At 39.5% G+C, this 20,236-nt stretch overlaps 2 protein-coding genes across 2 annotated transcripts; one reads left to right on the forward strand and one right to left on the reverse strand.

The window, feature by feature from the left end:
• Window positions 1-2,805: 2,805 nt before the first annotated feature.
• On the reverse strand, window positions 2,806-4,304 carry sf3b6 (splicing factor 3b, subunit 6). Its single transcript, XM_036550479.1, has 4 exons — window positions 4,134-4,304; window positions 3,627-3,745; window positions 3,313-3,451; window positions 2,806-3,051 (listed from the first exon to the last, which is right to left on the reverse strand). The coding sequence occupies exons 1-4, from the start codon at window positions 4,161-4,163 to the stop codon at window positions 2,962-2,964; spliced, it is 378 nt and encodes a 125-aa protein (XP_036406372.1). The 5' UTR covers window positions 4,164-4,304; the 3' UTR covers window positions 2,806-2,961.
• A 5,697-nt stretch (window positions 4,305-10,001) lies between these two features.
• Window positions 10,002-19,568, forward strand: tdrd6 (tudor domain containing 6). The gene is made up of 5 exons (XM_036550250.1): window positions 10,002-15,984; window positions 16,197-16,318; window positions 16,401-16,481; window positions 18,330-18,378; window positions 19,435-19,568. The coding sequence occupies exons 1-5, from the start codon at window positions 10,002-10,004 to the stop codon at window positions 19,566-19,568; spliced, it is 6,369 nt and encodes a 2,122-aa protein (XP_036406143.1).
• Window positions 19,569-20,236: the final 668 nt, after the last annotated feature.

Consider the following 20,236-nt stretch of genomic DNA (forward strand, 5'->3'; position numbering starts at 1 on the left):
TACAGTGTAACAGAGTATTACTGTGGGCAGCACCGTTTTGCTACTGCCATCATGCGAGTGGCTTGTAGGTTGCTGAATGAGTGAGGTTGGAGAGACAAGGAAATCCTTATGACCAACCCACCCGAACTCTGTGAGTTTGTTCCACTGCTGTGGGCTCAAACCCAGGCCGTAGGGCATAGCCAAGGACCGTGCCAACGGAGTCACATGCAAGCCTGTCTGATTTTTAAAGGAGACTCCATGACACCACACCAAAAATACTTCATTTATTTAGGAGTATCTTTGGAAAGTAATGCAGGTATAATCATAGCTGAGCAAACCTGATTCATGTGACACAAGGCCAGTGCAAAAACACTGACACTCATAATGGGGGAGTTGAGTGAAGACAGTGAACAAGTATGAGTTACTTTTTGGTTCAACAATGATAATTACTGGAATGTAATGTCTAACATGATCTCATCTAAAAATTTCAAAAGAAGCCACCACAGCCAAAGTCTAATATAGAACAATGTTTTGGACTCAGACAGACAGGCATGATGAAATAAAGCTTCAATTGCATTTAATTTCACTGGAATTGTAATACTAATTGTAACAGCGACTTCCTGCAGAAGGAAAAAAAAAACTATGAACAATACCCCAAATGTATTATGCAATTTGATTCCACTAGATGGCAGGAAGCACTCACAAATGTGTTTAATACAACGGAATTTTCCAGAACACATTGCTTGAACGCTATAAGCGGCACTGAATGTGCCATTATAAAGTAGATCTGCTACACTCTGTATGGATAATTCAATGGTTGCTCTGGACCTTACCAAGTTAATCAGCACTGAAATCTGCTCAAGGATAATACAGCAGGGCAACACATTGCCTCTCAGCTGTTTGCTTGGTGTGTTTGAAAGCAACAATTCTGAAAAGAAACATTTTAAATTTTAAATTTATACAATTTAAAATTTGGTTTCCAATTTGCATAAATAAAGTATTCAACTATGGAGAGCCAAACATTTGACAGAAAAAAAAACATAACTGTCACCATCTGAATCTGACATCTCATTACTTGAAATCTTATTCCAGTGTAATACTGCCACAATTAGTGCATACATTTATCACATCTTGATCAGATTAATGTAATCCCCCTCAATCAGGATGGTGGATACAACTTTAAATCCCTTATAACGTATTCAAAATGCTGCCATGAAAATCATGACAACATCAAATGTGACCATATAACTCCTGGCATTGCTTCACTTGTTACAAATTATATCAGAATCATTTCAAATTTCTATTCCTAACTTATGAGGTTTTAAATGGATTTATGTTCACTTACCTGCAGGATCTATTAATCTTCCACAACCATTTTAAACTACTTTGTTCACAAGAGACTGGCTAACTGGTGGTTCCAAAAATGGAAAAAAAAATCTGATGGTAGTCTTTTCACTCAAAAGCGCTTCTCTTATGGAGCAGCCTACCTAATTATATTAGGGAATTAGGCACAATCACTATTTTAAGTTTAGATAGAAAGCTTATCTGTATGGTAGGTGTTACGATCAAATCAGCTGCAGAGGAGGGTGGCTCATGGCTACAGAAAACTTCTTGTGTTAGGAATTACCCTTGCTGCTGCTTCATTTCCAGCAGTACTTTTGCTTTTAGCTGTTTCCTGCCATGAATGGGGGTGGGACCATCTTGGATTGCCTCACAGCCGTAGATACTAACCTTTCTGCTCACCATCTTTTGTATGCTGTCATAGGTCATCTCTGTTAAGACTACCTAAAGTCACATTGTCTAAATGGAAAAGCAGAAGCACCTGAATGAAATTCAGCGATATGGACCGGGGAAAGCCTCACCAACACTGCCTCCTGGCCTCGGTAATTCCCACATTTGGAAACTCATGTCAACCAAACCAAACTGCATCTCTTTTGTTCTTCTGAGATACCTCACTCCCTCACTTTCAAGCTTGCCACCATGGGTTTCCTCCCCTTCCCGTGAGCAGTTCACTTGTCACGTGTACCAGGAAGGCAGGCTGTCTCAACCTATGTAATCAGCATGTGCCAACTAAAAGAAAAAAAAAAAAACAAATGGGTGTGCATGTGTATGTGTAATGTGTCTGCCTCAACCCTAACAGACAGATCATCCTCACATTTCTATACACAAAAAAAAGTGTTCATGAGGTGTAATCTATATACACAACTAAATACTGTTTAAACCCAAGAAATAAAGTTTCTAGGAAAGTGATTTCAATGACCAGTATCTCCTCAAATTTGAGAGAGATATATTTCACACTTTAGGTCAGAGATTTAAGTGACAAAATTCCCACCCACTACAGTTAATTGATCTGGGATATTTAACATATTTCAGACAAGTCTTAAAGACAACATGAACTTTAAAGTATGTGCATTTTAAAATAGCGCCTGTCATTTTGAGACACAGGGTCCCAGACATATCCACTTAAGTACACTGAAAGGTTTACCTCCTCTAGAGATCTTCTTTCCTGCCACACTGGTTACTTTGACAAAGTATTTACAACTACAAAGGTTTCCCCAATTTGCAATGCTTTGTTCACACAGCATGCAAATATTTGAGGACTACAATACTGTTCATGTGGAACAGATTAGAAATGCAGGAGAAAATGCAGACTACCCCCCTGGAGGGGCCTGGTTGCTGACACACCAGATGAACTCAGGAGCTACAATCTGATTTTGATGTACAACAAAAATTTAAACTATCACAGTATCATGACAAAAGAAAAGTGTCATTTTAATTTATCAACAGCACAAATTTAACACAAAAACATCAATGAGCATGAAATTACCAGTTTCAAAACATACACATTTGATTTCAGGGTATCAAATCAGATAAAAAAGAAAATGTACAATACAAGTTAGATCTTTGTAAATGCATTACAGAGGAATAAAGTTTCGTCCTAGACAATGATGTACATAAGAAAGCAAATGCTGATGTAAATATCTATTTTGGTGGATCTGTGTTGATGCCATATTTTTCCTTGAGAAGTTTCAACTGTTCCTCTTTCTTCTTGGTGTCCATTTTCTGGAAAGCCTGAAAAAATAAAGAGCAAGTTCAATAGAGCAGTCTTACACATAGTTCCAACTGGTTACTGTAATAACTATAGTACTGTCTTACACATAGGTCCAACAGCCTAACTAGCACATCAGCAAAACTATGCACTGTGCTATTCGGAGACAAAGACACTAAACGGATACCTCAGCAGCGACATGGCTTTGTCTCAAACTATTAAATAAAAATGAACACGCAGTCACTACGAAGGAAATGGTCATCTCCAAGGACTGTCATACGTACCCTGTTTGCATTGTAGTACAAGACCACGAGATACCGATTGCAGACGTTGAATCCTGATAAGTGATCGCAGGCATTCTTCGCGTCGAAGATGTCCTCATACACCACATACGCAGTTCCTCTCGTCTCGGGTGTGTTCCCACTATTCGATAAACCGAGAAAAAGAAGACATTTCACTTAAAAATTCACAGATTCCCACCCTGTGGAGTCATGTTCGCAAGCCGTCACGTTGTCAGTAATGTTGATCTACTGCTAGCAAGCACACAAACTATGTTATTCAAACGAAGATAATTCCATCATCATTTGTCAGCACTTACACTCTTATTTGCCTTATTGGACCGTACTTCCCGAATATATCATACATCTCTTCGGCGGTGATTTTGTATGGCAAATTCCTGATGTACAGAATTCTGTTTACCTCTGGTGGTAATCGAATCTGAAAAACAAATGGGAAACAGTATTGCATGTTTATGACATTCTCAGCATACAAAACATTCACTACATAGTTAGCTAGCTACAGTAACATTAACATTGTGGAGAATGTGGCTGAGATGTCCACCGCTTGAAACTAATCTTAACTATCTCTAGGTAGGTAGATCTAGCTACCCGATTAAAACTTCACCGTTTTATAATCTTCAGGTCAAACCGTCTGTCCAAAGTTGATATTGTTATTACCTAATTACAATAAATCGACGAAACACAGCAGTTTGCTTGCTAGGCAACTAACTGATGTCCCTTACTATCAGTAGAGGCCTACCTATCCAAATGGGTTCCAGAAGCACATACAACCGTATATTAACCATTTGATAAATAAAAATACATACGTTGGCTCGTTTTGCTGCTTGCATCGCCATGGTTGCGTATTTTGTGTTCAGAAATGTCCTCTTAACGTCGCAAAGTGTTTTCAAATTCCAAGTTAGCTGGCTACCTAGCTAACTCAACCGCAGTCGCAGTAAAAAATCCACACACCGGAAGAGAGGACTGGGGCGAAGAATTATGACGACTTCCGGCAAGAAGTGTGCCGTAAACTAGGTTGTGGCTGGTCGACGGCCATGCTGGGGTGCAGCTGCGCTCGTTCATCCAATAAACTGTTGCAGCCGGGTTACCACCTGACCTGCACAGAACAGCTGGGTAGCGTCATAGTGGTTTTTCAGCTACAACTGCGTGTGAAACTTTGCCAATGCAACTAGGAACTTTTTCGGTATAGGAAAATTGCACCAACAAATTAAGACCACCCATTTTTAAAACATGTAGTTTGTAATTATGTACCAGAAAATTGAGGCTTCTGAAGGAATCGTTTTGCCCAACTGTGCAGTATTGGTCTACGTAGTAAAATCCGGAACATTTAGTTCCCTCATCGCATGTCTCCTTCACAATCACATCATTTCTGTGACATATTTTCTACATGAAGCTGTGTAGCATCCTTTTTTCACGTATTGCACGAGGCTTTGGAAATTTGTAGTACAGAAAAGGGCAAGAAGAATGTGATAAACGCCTTAGATAATACTCTACCTTTTAGAGATCAGTCTCTTCCTACCCATGAACTGTATGGCTTTTTGTCTCATTGATCATTGGAATCATTTAGGTCTTTGACCATTAATACATTTTCACACCAAAATAGGTTACTATATGGTTAACAGAGATTCACATATTATCGAGGCATTTCATAGCAAATGTTTCACTTTTGTTACGATTGAGGACTATGCCAGATATTGTAGAACATTGTTTAATTTATCAAGAACACCAGGAACTTCCTTGTTATTTTTTAAGAAAACGAAATTATTATCTGCAAGTGTTTTTTTTTTTTAAATTATTTTACAACCAAATTGATGGCAATTTAATTTATCCTGCTGTGGGTTACTAAAGGACAAAGAATTTGTTACACCATTAAGTACAGGAATGGTGATTATGGGACACCCTTGACAGTCTTGCGAACAACTGCCCTTTGACCCTTTTTCCCAACAAATCAGTTTATCACAAAAGAGAAAATGTTTATTAATTTAAAAGTGACCGCTTCCATACCCAGTAACTCAAGACTTTAATTTTGTGTTCAGCGGGTTAGCCAAATAAACAAGTTCAACTAAACCAAAGACACCAATACACATTAGGGTGGAAGACGGGCCCAACTCTCGGTGCTGTATAAGTATGGGTCATGTCCACCCAGCTTGTAACTTTCCGGATAGAGCACAAATCATCACAAACGTTAATGTCACTTTACCTGAACTAACATGACCTACAAACAGAAGTTAAGGACTTTCCAGTAACAAGATATTTTTTTGCGGTACTAGGTTCCGTACAAGTCCCCCCTCCCCCCGGCAATGGAACGAGCGGAGGCGGCCAAAAAAAAAAAATCTTGATTGAAGAAACAAGATAGCCATAATCAGACGTGCTGTAAACTTCCGTCGGGAACTGTGGTACGTAAATGTTTAATCCCACCTGATTTTGTATACTTTCGCATGAAGGTTTTGTAGACAAGATGTGTTTGTCTTCATAATGTAACCAGTTACATCTCGATTTACGCTTGTTAGCTAGCTGGCTATCTAGCTAATTCTAATTGGTCCACAGACATATTTTCTGGCGCCAACAACTTAGCAACTAGCGTTTTTTTGCGGCTGTAAACTGCAAGCAAGCAGACTTGAAATTCACTAAGAGCATTGTGTATGACCACTTTCATGAAAGGAAACAATTCTTCACGAAATCCTTTCAAAGAACTTAATTTACGGTTTATCGGAATTTTGGGCAAGTTATAAGGTGGGTAACGTTAGCTAACCTTATCGAACTAGCTAACGTTTTAGTTTGCTGGATAGTTGTTTAGGCAGTTGGCTAACGTGCACGACCGCGACCATTTTGAAAGAAAACGAGTCTTAGATGTTAAATACAAAAGATTGCTACTTGAGTGTCGATCTTATGAGGTGGTTGTTTAGCGAAGTTCTAGTGGAAGTCGTGGCCGACTTGATACATTGCCAGTAGCTATCTTGCTAGTTAGCTAAGAGACTGTTAACCGTATCGAAAACCGCTCGTTCTTGAGCAGTTTGCTGCAGTAAATATTTAAATATAACAAATTGCCCTTTCGCACGGAACTTATTTTATGCTATGTAGTGCGCGTGTTACGTGGTTCGTTTTGTTTTCATTAGCGTTATTAAGCTTCTCATAGTTTTCAGTTAGCATTTGCTATATTTTTAACGTTAATGGGGTGAGTGTACGTCCTCTTTTTCCCGGACATGTCTTCTTTTTGGGGACGCATTTTTTAGGTCCCAAAAAGAGAACTTGTCCGGGAAAAAGAGGACGTATGGCCACCCTAACGTTAAATCGCTGTTTCCTCAAAATTAGCTAGAATTTTTTCCAGTCTAGTGTTCTAATTGCACCGGTTTTAGCATACGCGCTAAACGGCTAATCACACAGGTGTGACTGTCCGCGCGAAAGGGTTAATGGAGCCTAATGAACTGAGCAGGCCAAAGTTATTATTAGCAGTAGCCACTAGGTGGTGCCACCGTCACATGTGTCTCAGATGCAACGTATGGGCATGAGCATTTTGGGTACGTTGGAAACGCCTACATTTTCGACGTGTAATCGCATTAGGCAGCACATGTCGTTAAATCTATTATCAGTTAATTAAAGTTAAGCCGTGGTCATATTTTGTAGATGTCTTACATCTGAGGTAGAGTCTTACAAGCGAAAATGTATTGTGTGGTGTTTGTAGCGAGTTGTTTTTATAATACTTGAACAGCTTGTACTATGTGGCTTCCTGCCGTTAATAATCAAGTTTCGTTCAAATAGTGTCAGGGAACGGATGCAGTGAGTTTATCATGGTTTACCGTTGTAGCAATCGATGGTGATATGATTCTGCAGTTTTACCTTTGTGCAAATGTGCATGAAGTAGTTTTGCAATATTCTGTTTGTTATTGAGTGTAACAGCATAATTAAGTGTGTTGCGGTGTGCAGTGTTTTCTCTTAATACAAATGCAGAATTAATACATGTCGGTGAATGCAGTCAGTTGGGTTGCATAGACGTGCATGTGAACTTAACACTAAAATAAATGTAAATTCGAATCATAATTTTCTGACCTTTCATGTCTCATTGAGTGAAGTGTGAGTAAATATGTAACCTCTAATAATCAGGTTTAATATTAGTAAGCCTAGTTTTGCATTTAACAAACAACCTCCTGTTTTCTGTACACAACAAGGGGGATGTTTATAAATCTTTCCTGTAGATCAGATTATAGCCTGGATTCATTCATACTGTGATAATTAATTGTGCTTGGTTATTGATTTAGGTTTTTATTGGTGTTTTTTTCCGCCCAAATAGTGTAAAAAATGCTGTGCCTTTAAACGTACCTGAACACTAAAATATGTTTATCTTTGCCAGTGAGGAGCCAGAGGAGCAGATTTTTTAAAGGCATGAAATGGTAAATTAAATGTGAAAGACACAAATGGGCATGTGTTGCCATCAGTTATTTAATTTTTTTTTTTTTTTTTACTAATACCCTTGACTAAAACATGACACAAATAAATGTACATGATACATTTTAATCTTAATGTCATTGCACAAAAAGGCATATTATTCAGAAATAAATTTTATTCTAGAAAACATAACTCATGTTTATTTACATCCAAGTAATGAGTAGGCCTATTTTGTAAATCCTGCTCTGGCATGGATTACACTTACAAGATATGTCATGTAGAGTTTTGTGAGGTTCTGGCAAACAGTCTCCTCAGCCAAGTAAGCACTTATAAAGCATCATCATCCTTGTTTGTGTGTGTGTGTTTTTTTTTTTTGATAGATTTATTAAAATCACTTAAAAGTCTCATACAGTCTGAAGATGGTCAAAACAAAGTACATGAGTTCTAAATGTGTTTGCCTGGCAAGGCAACTAGTCATCAGTGTCCGGTTGCCTGAAAGGACAATATGGTTACCATGTTTTCTCACTATATATTTTAAACACCTCCCAACATTTCTCAGTGGTAAGTTGCTGACATGAGAACATTCACCTGAATTTCTTTCAGCTGGGTGGTCCCAGCTAGACTGTTTTAGCCAAGAATATTCAGTGTTGCTAAATTGATCATACAGGTGTGTGCCCCACAGTATCCAGTTAAAATATAGCTTGATGGTTCTGTAGTGTTTTGTCCTCTGATGTATCCATTTTCAGGTGATTCTTTTAGTTGGTCAAACAGAAGGCTTTAGGTATTTAAGGATTGCCAGCTTGTCAGGACAGTCTTTGGTTTACTATAGCTACCACATAACAATTAATGTCAGTTATTCATGAGATTGATTCAGAATTGATAACTAATAATGCAATAACAGAATTTGTAGATTGGATGAAAATAAAGGCATGCCACTGTGGAGTATCGACAGGAATGAAAAACGTTCATTGAGGAAGATAAATGTCATTTGCAATGTGAGAATCTCATTGATAGTTGAGCTACTCAATACCATAACTTGCAATCGGGCAATATGAAATGGTTGCCAGAACTTCTTGATTGGCGAAGCTTGTTTGCCCTTTAATGTTTTGATGTCAAGTTCTTCATGGTGCATTATTTTCACCCTAAAAGATTAATTTTTCACTATTACAATGTTTACATCACTTAATATGAAGCTTAAACTTTTTCTTTTGAATTAGTTGTTTCCCCAGTACAGCTGGGCCATTGGTCAATATGTCAGAACAGTTGGTTTTGTTTTCAGGGAGCTGTTTTTAAGTAGGGAGCACAATCATTTAAAAACATAGTTTCACATATTTTATCTTTGTTGGGTGGAGTGATGTAGTGATGTAGCAGAATCAGCTTCCTGCAAAATGAGTCATCCTTGCATTTTGATAATCCCAGCTTTGCTAGATGCGTGTAGTATTTCGTTATTTCACCGTCTATCAATGCTGTAGCCAGCATTTTACTGCTTTGTTTACATGAGTCTTTGACATATAAACACTCGTCAAACTGCTTGTCAGATCTATCCAAGTCAGTCCTTTAATTTTGAATTGCCACACTGCAGACCAGGTTCACCTGGTCATTGTTTAATGAGAGGGACGAAACTTGAATAGCAAGGTGTAACAAGCAAAACTGTAGATCTGTGCATTAAATGTTCAACATCATTGTAAGGTTCAAGTTCAGCAAAAGTAGAGGAGATTGTTACTTGTATAAATTGCAATGTGTAAGGCAGTGCCAAAATCTTGCCTCATTTGTTTTTTTGTTTTTTTAATTCATTTTTATTTTATATACCCTGAAGTATATTTAAGGATTGAAAGATTAGAGTGGTCTCTTTCCTGGGTAAGGTGAATGGAGTTACAGGAGAAAGTTGGCTCCCATTACCCATTTGTTTGCAGTGGCTTGTTGGAGTTTGCAGTTATAACATCCTAGCCAGTATACTCATTATGCCATAGAAATGGCTTACGTTCTGTAATGAAATACATTTTTCTTCAAGATGGTATAACAGGGCATGTTTATCTTTTGTCTTTTAACTTTTATAATCAGTTTTGCAGCTTGCAATGTTTGCTACCTAGTTAGGTGATGCTGTTGATTTGCAACAACAGTAAAGAAAATCATTAACCCAGTTCCAGTCTTGTGTATTTTCTTGAGCATCCTTGCTGTGCACGATCCAAATGTATACAGAACATAATGTGTTTTTAATGCATTTTTTCTTTAGATATACTGGAGTTTGGACCACTGGGATTTGATGGACCACCTTTTGGATCTTCTTCACAATGTGTTCAATTCCTGGGCTCCCGACACCAGGTTCAGATGTAACCATTCTTATTACCAGGGTCAACTTAAATCCTCTCTGTGTTCTAGTAGAGTTCTGGGGCAATTTTGATCAAGAGAGAAAGGCTGTTTATCAGCGAATGAGAAGAGAGATTCAGTTTCCCAGGGAAGCATTTCACGAATCTGAAGGAAATCCTGGAGACCTGTGCCTCGTTAAAATTTTTGAAACTTGGTATAGAGCTCGAGTAGTGTCAAGAAACGGGTCAAATTACAATGTGTTCCTAATTGATGAAGGAAGAACACTGAGTGCCACAACCAGCACTTTGGCATGGGGTCAGAAAGATGTTTTCCACCTACCACCTGAGGTGGAATTCTGTGTCCTTGCCAATGTATTGCCTCTGTCACCTGAGAATAGGTGGTCTCCAATGGCCATAGAATTCCTGAAATCTCTGTGTGGCAGAACTGTGACTGGATATGTTCAGGATGTGCTGGTGCCTCATAGAACATTCCTCCTTGATATTCCATGTATATCCAAACAGATGTATGAAATGGGATTTGCTAAGAAACTGTCTACGGAGAAGTTCAAATTCTTCGTTGCAAGATCACTGCAATCACTGAGTGGGGCAGTGGCTGCAACTGATTCCCAGCAGATATCCTCCATGAGAAATGAACCAATGGAGACCCATAGTCAGATTGAGAAACTGCAGTGTTATATGTATCCAGAACTGCAGACTGACACCGTTGAGACTGTAATTGTCACAGAGGTAACCAATCCACTGCGCATTTTTTGTCAGTTGAAGGTTTTCTCTCAAGAACTGAAGAAACTGACTGAACAGGTCACCCAGCATTTTGAGGGTAGATTGGGAACAGCAAAGGGAAGACCAGAAACTTTAGGCTCTGCGTGTGCCTCAAGGGGAAGCGATGGCAAGTGGTATCGATCTGTTTTACAGCAAATCCTTCCTTCCAATAGCATAGTGGAAGTACTGCATGTGGATTATGGAAAGAAAGACTTTGTTCAGTTTGAGAACATTAGACCATTATGTGCAGAGTTTCTGAGAATGCCTGTTGTAACTTATGTCTGCTCACTCCATGGAATAATTGATAAGGGTGTTGGATGGACAGCCGCTCAGATCAATTATCTGAAATCCTTGATCCTTCACCGAACTGTGATTGCTAAATTTGAGTACCAAAGCTTGTCAGAAGGCGTCCACTATGTAACGCTCTATGGAGATGAAAATGTGAACATCAACAGGCTGTTTGGCATGAAGGAAAAGTGTCTGGTGGGGTCTGAGAGAACTCGTGGAGATTATTCTATTCGAAAAGGTGTAGCGACTCAGAAATGTCCAGATGCAGTAGGAAATGAAACTCAAAGGTATTGTCCTGTACCGTCTTACTCTGCTGAAGAAATTCAGGCAAAGGTTGCAGCAGAAAGTTTACCAATCAATTCATCCCATTTAGCAGTTGTTCAGTATGTCGACAGCCCTTCAGAATTCTGGATTCAGACACAACGGTATGCTAAGGAATTTGATCAGTTGATGAATGAGATCAGTGATCTGTATGACAGTTCAACTAGTGCAGAAGGACTTGTCAGAAACCTGACCATTGGTCTCTTTTGTGCTGCCAGATCACAGGACACTGTTTTTTATAGGGCTATTGTAAGCGAAGTCATAGGAAAACAGGTTAAAGTGTATTTCGTTGACTACGGAAACACAGAAATTGTTGACTGGTACAACGTAAGAGTCCTGCCCGGCAAGTATCAAGCATTGCCAGCATTGGCAATTAAGTGCTCCCTTGCGGGGATCAGGCCAAAGGATGAGAAATGGAGCCAAAGTGCAACTGTTTTCTTTTCAAAATCAGTGGAAGACAAGATACTGGATATGCATGTTTCTGCAAAGTCTGAAGGTAAATATCTCATCCAGTTGACTGATTCATCTGCTCATGGGGAGAAAAATATCAACAGGACGCTTTGCATTGCTGGTTTTGCAGAAAATGATGATCCTTGCAAACTTGTGTCTAAGCCTTTGAAAAGGTCTCTCATTTTTCCAAGCATGCAAACCACAGGACAGTGTCCTGGCACAGACAAGGTCAGACCTGTTGGGAACCAAGCGCTGTCTGCCAACATTCCTACTGTGACTGAGATCAGGTCTGTTTTCAAGGAACATTTGTTTCCTATAGGAAGTTCTGTTGACGTTAATGTGTCTTACATCGAGAGCCCAAATGACTTTTGGTGTCAAATAGCACAAAATTCAGGGAGTCTAAATTTGCTAATGAAAGACATTCAGACTTACTATGCTGACAGTGAGTTCCAGCAGCCTTTGGAACCAGCCTGTATTGCTCGCCATCCTGACAATCGCATGTGGTACAGAGCGCTTGTCATTCAAAAGCATGCATCTCCACATGTTGACGTGTTGTTCATAGATTATGGCCAAACACGGAAAGTTTCTTTGCAAGACTTACGACCCATAAATCCAACTTTTCTGAATTTGAAAGGTCAAGCTTTTCGATGCAGTCTATACAATTTGATCCATCCTGCTGGTCATTCTGCTTTGGAATGGAGTGACGCTGCCATGTCTGAGTTTGAAAACTTTGTTGATTCTGCAGCTTCCACTCATGTTGGCTTGAAGTGCACCATATATGCAGTTATGTACGACTCCCAAAAAGTGGTCTTCAATGTTGTTGACCTTGAAACACCTTTTCAGAGTGTTTGCAGCTTGCTAGTTCAGAAAGGGTTAGCAGACCGCGCACCTCCAAAAAAGGTCCCTCTTCCGCCCTTCCGGTTGGACACGTATTACTATTCAACACACAACATCAAAACTGGGGGAGAAGAGGAGGTGTGTATAACTAGCGTGAAAAGTGTTGACCTCTTTTATTGCCAGTTGGGAAGGAATTCTGACTTGATAGAAGAACTGTCAGAAAAAGTCAGTTATCTTTGCCATCAGCTGCAATGTGTCAATTGTCCCCAAACCTTTGGCACAGTGTGCTTCGCAAAGTACACTGATGGACAGTGGTATAGAGGACAGATTAAGTCTACACATCCAACAATCCAGGTGCACTTTGTGGACTATGGTGACACACTGGAAATGAAGAAGACTGATCTGCTCCCAATTCCAATTGAAGCCAGTGAAATTATGTCTGTGCCTGTTCAAGCTGTGGAGTGTGCACTCTCTGATGTCCCAACAGATGTGTCAAGTGACATCAACAGTTGGTTTACCAGAAAGGTTACTGGCCATTCCTTCAGAGCACTGGTAGTTGCAAAGGAGCCATGTGGAAAATTAATAGTGGAACTTTATGATGGAAAAACCCAACTGAATGCACAGATCAAAGAGAACTTTAAAATTGAGACACAGAGAAAACATAACTTGCCACATGAACAACTTGATGTCACATCCAAGAACATGAAAGGTTCATTTGTTAGGCAAGAAGAGAACATGAAGCCCATTGATGATTATAAGCCTAAACTGGTGCTGCAAAACACTGAGGACAGAAGGAAGAAAGAGAAAATCAAGCCAGCATTTGAGAACAGTGACAGGGGGTTCAGACAGAAGCAAGAATCTATGAGAAAATACAACCATGTTGGAATTCAGTGGGAACCGTCCGAAGCTAGAAAATCTGAAAATCCTCAAAAACTGCCAACTTCTCAGTCAGATTCTGAGCAGAATGAAGATACTACAAGGGCAGCACATCAACACATTTCTAAACTTGAAGATCTCCCATTAAAATTCATAAAACCTGGTCTGTTATCAGAAGTCTACATTTCACATTGTAATAGCCCATCAAGTTTTTTTGTCCAGTTCACAGAAGATGAAAACAAAATTGTCTCTGTTGTGGAAGAACTAAATGAAAAACTATTAGCGGTCACACCGGTGGATATAAGTAAATTGCAGCAAGATGATTTGGTGAGTGCAATGTTTCCAGATGATGGCTTCTGGTATCGGGCAGTTGTAAGAAGCAGATTACGAAATGATATTGTGAATGTGGAGTTCATAGACTTTGGAAATACAGCGACAGTTGTGTCTTCAAATATTTGCAGACTTGACAAACAGTTCCTTGACCTTCCCAGGTTCAGCACACATTGCTCACTAAGTGGAGTATGCGGCATCAATAAGGAAGATGAGTGGGACGAAGAAGTTGTGTCAAAATTTAGAAAAGCTGCAGGAGAAAATGCAGAGAAGAAGCTTACATGCAGATTCGTTCAACAGACGGGATCTATGTGGGAGGTCACTCTTGAAGATGAGGGTGTAATGCTAGCACATACAATACTTGACAGTGGCCCCACAGTAACATCAATGTCAAAGAAACCTCAAAGCTCTACCTTGGAGAACACGCTTCCTGAGAAATCAAATGATTATGAAATGGATATCACAACATCAATCTACAAAACGCCTAATATTTCAGAGGGACAGGCTTTTGAGGTTTATGCTACATCCGTAGTTGGTCCTGACCACTTCTGGTGCCAGTATGCACATTCAGATGAGCTTAAGATGATCTCTGAACTTGTTGAAAAAGTGGGAAACTCGGGAGAAGACAGAGCTTGGAATACTGCTTGGTCAGATGCATTACATTCTGGAAGTCCATGCCTTGCTCAGTTTTCAGAGGATGAACAGTGGTATCGTGCCGAGGTGATAACTGTTAATGAGAATATCCTTTCAGTTCTTTTCGTGGATTATGGAAACGAATCAGACGTTGACCAAACCAGTGTAAAACCAATACCACCTCTCTTATTGAAAAAACCGCCTCAGGCCTTCTTGTGTCAGCTGGAAGGATTTGATCCCTCACAAGGCTTCTGGGATGACCATGCAGCTGATCATTTCTTTGGTCTGCTCTCAGATGAAGCCTTGCAAGTGACCATTCTGAAAGTACAGAATGTTAAGGATCATAGGACCGCTCCTTATCTAGTCAGAGTTGAATGCAAAGGAGAAGCGATAAATAGCACAATGAAAGACTACTGGAACCATTACACCCTACTTGATAAAAGCAACTTATCTGAAAATGACAAACAGTCTTTCTCTGAAGTTAATGTCCCGCTTGAAATTCCCTCACTGGGGGCAGCTGAGGACAATTTAATTCAACAAAACATCACCATGGATGTAAGTCCTGAACATTTTGACAGAACTGCAGCTTTGCTCCCAGATGCAGTTCCACAGTGTTTCGGAAACAAAAATGAACCAAAGGAATCTAATGAAATGCTTGAAACGCAACTGGAAATTCCAGTCAACATTGTGCCTATGGAGAACAGGTTTATTAAAGAGGACTTGGAATTAATGAGCGTTTCAGAGTGTGTGATGGGTTTTAACAGTGTACAGTACACAGCACCATCTGTCAGGGATGAAGAAAGGAGTGATAGTGAAGACATCCCAGGAGAAGAAAATGACGCTGAGTCAGTCACAGTGGATCCAAGTAGGAACCCAATCTTGCCAATTCACCACAGGAAGGACTCTGCTGAGACGAGCTTTAATTTTATTGACATTACAGACTCTGCTTCAGAGACCTCCAATGTAACGTCAACCAGTGAAGACCTACCTGTTTGTCCTCCTGAAATTCCTGTACTGGAAGAGCGTGCAGAATGTGTTTCTGAAGGGACTAATAAGGCTGAAGTTTCTTGTGAAACAAGAACAGTTTCACAGGAGAAGGCTGGTGGCATTGACACATGCCTTGCTGTGTCTAAACCAGAAGACTGTACCCTTGCTCCATCAGAGGAAACTGATATCCTTTTTGAGACAGGGAGCGCATCAGTCGCTGAACAGACCTGTGCAATGGATGAAAGTGATCCCCTGCTGTACAAGGTAGATGAGAGCTTCGATGAACTCTCAGTCTTGAATGAAGACCAGTGCCCTGATGTATGTACAGATAGTGACATATATGAAGAGGTTTTTAAACAGTGCACAGCCCCAGTGCCTAAGGATGTAGGACCAGTGCTTGCATTGCCAGATCAAAGCTTTCAAAATGAGGATGTCGAGGAAGACCATGTTTCAGGAACTGAGTCTGGTAAGTCAAATTTGACAGTAGACTTTTTTTATGATCAGTATATTTGGTATATCAGTACATAAAATCTTTGCGGTATATTTTACAATGGTATATTCTATTGTGTTGTATGCCTAACTTTTCTAAGTGCATTAGCTGTTGCCAGTTTGACTGAACTTTGTTGGGCTTTGAAGATGTCATTAACATTTTATTGTACTCATTTTGACTGCTCCTAGAATTCGGCAACCTGAAGAAGGCTGAAAAACTTTGTGTAGGGTCGCACTGTGTTGTCTGGTCCTATGCTCACGGGTTTTGGTGCAAAGGAAAGATTGTGAAAATATCTGAGGATTCTGCACAGGTAAGTATAAGCACTTCAAATCCATACTGCTAAGGTTTCCCAATTCAGTTAAAATGTGCTAATGTGATGTTTGATTCTGGAGGTATTGCTTTTGGAAGAGGAAGAAGAGGCAATTGTAGACCTTCAGAACATCTTCGAAACAGTATCTGAAACACAAGTTCAGGTTAGTTTAACCCCCCCCCCCCCTTTTCATTTTTGTTCAGATAATGGCCTGGTACCACAGTATGCTGTAGAAGTCATATAACACAGATAATCAAGAACTTCAGACTGATTAATGCTACACTTTTGCTTATTGCCAGTCTTATTTTCCAGAATGTTATATTATTGTGAATTCCCTAATTCCCTGAATAACATGTGTATCCAATGGTCAGTGTTTGTCTGGATAGTGTAAATGTAATCGTATTCATAAGATAGCAATCTGTTCATTGAAGTAGCATTTTGGGCCTAATTTCCTTGTGCACAACCAATGTGGATGTGCAACTGTGGTGCTGTCGGACCAAAACTTGTTAAAAAGTCAGAGCAGAGCTGCATGAAATAATTCAGGAAATGTTGGGTAGCATGATTTTGGAAGATTGTTTGTTCCATTTTTATGAGATAGTGCACCCCAAACTACATGGCTTTATTTTAAAAGTAAATATTGTAAAGGCCAGCCATTTTAAAAAAATGTACAGACTTGTATGTCTGATTTGTGACTACCTTGGTGGTTATGCATGGTCCTTTGCCGTTTACTTAGAATTGACTGGAAAAAGTTATGTGCAACTTAACTGGGGTTGACGTTGATAAGCTCGATCAATACATCATAGTTTTAAGAAACTGCATGAGTTACAAAGTGCAAGCCACCGCAATAGGTGTTTTAGTGCAGATGTGGACAAGGATCTATTTCAAACAGCTCTTCCCTCCATACTGCCACCCCCCCACCCCCCACTCACCTTAGTCTCCCAAGTTGAGATGAGAAGAGTACAGACACAGTTTAGACTGTGACACAGCCAATGTGGCTTATATTTATAAACATATAATTAAATTAAAATACGTAATGCCTGTTTTATGAGCAATACTCTACACTTTGTGCAGGATACAGCTTCTGAGAGTAATACATGTTCATTGGACAGTGGATCCCAACCAGGTAGGACTCTTACATTTTCCCTCTTAGTCTGTAAGTTGCATTCATTGGACAAAGACAATATTTGAGTATCACCTTTTTACAAAATATCCAAGGATAAAATAAAAGAACAAAACATGATAAAACAAGCTATGTAATTTTAAACAGGGAGAATATTTGAAAATATTGTGAAGTGTAAACAGAACACATTTTTAATGTAATTTGATCTCACAGTGGTGGATTGTATGTTCTTATGTAATATGGCAAAGCATTGTCTCCACTAAATGGTGTACATTGATGTGTGTATCATCATTTAGTTTAGTTGATACAACTGAAGTAAATTCATATTTTCTTTTTCTGCATCCAAAATTGATTTTAAATCGTAAGTATGAGCATGTGTGGACACTGACAATTGTACTGCCAAATGCAAAGCAAGTCCTGAATGGTTTCTGTTTATGGATTGTCATGTTCTCAGGAGTTGCTGATGCAAAGAAAAAAATATGATAAATGATTATCAGGGGAGGCAAAGGAAAGATGAGGGAACCCCAGAGCAGCCCCATATTTGAGCTATACTACTTTCATTTTCCCACACTGCCAACTCTAAAGTGGATCAGAGTAGGGCACTTTACCCTCTGTTAGAAGACAGTGGTGGCAAAGATGATGCACACCTAAGCTTGTCTCAGGTTAAAGCATATCATGAAACTGATCAGGGAAATATCTTTACAGAGGAAAACAAATTGACCGAAGAAAGAGCTGGATGTGATGCCAGTTTGGCACCAGAACCTGCTTCGGAGGAACTGGTAATTTATTTAATCCAAAATTTTTGCTGGCAGCCTCTGAAGAGACTATTATTTATCTGCATATTTAAAGTATCTTTTTCCAGTGTTTCACTGCCATTTTGTTTAATCATAGGTTTTGGGTGAAAGTGTCCGAGCCGGGGCTATGGTGCAGCAGTCACATGGTAAGGAGAAGTTTTGGCATTGTTTATGTTTAAAAGTCCACACTGGGTTCAGAGGTCCATGTGTGGTTTTAAGGAAGGGGTTTTGTCCTTGCTCAGTTGTGTCAATTTTGTAATCTTTACTGTATTTATTTTTGTTGTATACATATAATCTTTCTGTGTTTTGGGGGGAAAGAGGATATCCACCTACCAAAGACTGCTCTGTGTGAAATATTTTCAGACTTACCCATGCTTGAAACAATGTCCTGTATCTTTTATAGGCTCTGTGTTTACTATGTATCTGCTTGCTTTTTAAAAAAGGCTTGTATCAGTTCAGTCACTTCTCAGGTATGTTTACAGAACAGATGAAAGAGACTGATGAAGGGGCTGCAGAAGGAGTTGATTTACTACATACTCCTTCAGAGGCAATGGTAATTTCATTCAGTGTTGAACTCTGTGACTGAGCTGTTGGTGAATCAGAAAAATTGTTTATGAATGTAAAACAAAGCTTTATACACTGTTACAATGCCTTTTTGATTATAGGTGCAGAGTGCTAGTACCCTTGCTTCAGCCAAAGATTCATTTGGTAAGCAGTCTGTCTGTCCAGGCATAGAGCTGTAAGGACATACATAATGAGATAAGACAGATGCAGTGTTCCTAAGGTTTTGGAGTATTGTTCTCCACTCCCTTAGAGCTTTAGTGAGTTGAAGAGGGTCATTTGGTCTTGTCGTAATTCTGGGTTCCAGGTACTAAAGATGTTCTAGTCACACCCGTACTCACACCCATTTTCCTGCAATCACATGGGGTGTCCCCTGACTTTGGAAGGATAGTGTTACATACTGCATTTGAAGTTTCTGTAACAGACAAGAAGAACTGTGGTAGCAAGCTGTCCAAGCCACTAGATTGAAAGCAATATCTTGGAAGTGAATGCAGGCTGAAAATGAGCATCTCATCTGTAATATATCTTTTAACACATCTAGTGACACCACGGATTTGTTTAGGCTCCAGAGTTGAATAATTAGCCTGGTAGTGTCATCAGGCTAAAATGTTGAAATGTTTTCTGCTTTTTGTGCCTTTCAGAGGAACAGATGTCCCGCGTGACCCATCTTGTTCTGAAAGTTGAAGATTCTGATGATGATGTCATATTTGTCGGGGAGATGCAGGTTCCCAAGCCGCAGGTTCAGGAAATGGATGGAAACAGAGAAGTGATCTGAACTGAACATCTGCACTGCAATTATTTCCCATTTGTGTCTGTCGTACTGGATAGTCTTACTTTGTAACTCATCTCTAGATGACACTGTCACTTTGGGCTTGTGAGCATATTGACGTTAAATTTGTTTTGAGCAATGCTGACCACTTTAACAGGCAAATGTTTATTGTGCCATTTTGTTATTTCTTCAAAGCAGCAGTGTGCTTTCTGTCTGCATGATGGCACCTTTGATGCAATGCATTTACAGCCTTGGGAAATGTGTACAATGACCAACTGATGCACTTCTGCCTCATTGGAGGGATATGTGTTTCTTGTTTTTCTGTAGGGATTGTAGGAACATTGTGATGTGTTCCTCAGTTCTGTTCTATGAATAGATTTGGTTTAATATTACATGTCATTGAGTGGACTCATGGTTGAACAGTTTGTGAAATTGTGTAGTTTGAGTAGCCAGAAAGTGTTTCCAGAATATTTTCTTTATATATTGGGGGTTGCGGTTTGGACAGTGGTTCTAATTATAGGTTATTTAGCATTTGTTCTGGTGTACGTTTGAAGGGGTTATAGTGTATTATCCCAATATTTCCTTTAGGTCTAATCTGAAAACATGTTGACAATGCAAATTACTTTTTGTGATTTGACACCATATGGAGTGGACAGTGTCTTGGGTCCATTAAT

Source organism: Megalops cyprinoides, chromosome 17 (genome assembly GCF_013368585.1).
Source record: "Megalops cyprinoides isolate fMegCyp1 chromosome 17, fMegCyp1.pri, whole genome shotgun sequence".
NCBI classification, from domain to species: Eukaryota; Metazoa; Chordata; class Actinopteri; order Elopiformes; family Megalopidae; genus Megalops; species Megalops cyprinoides.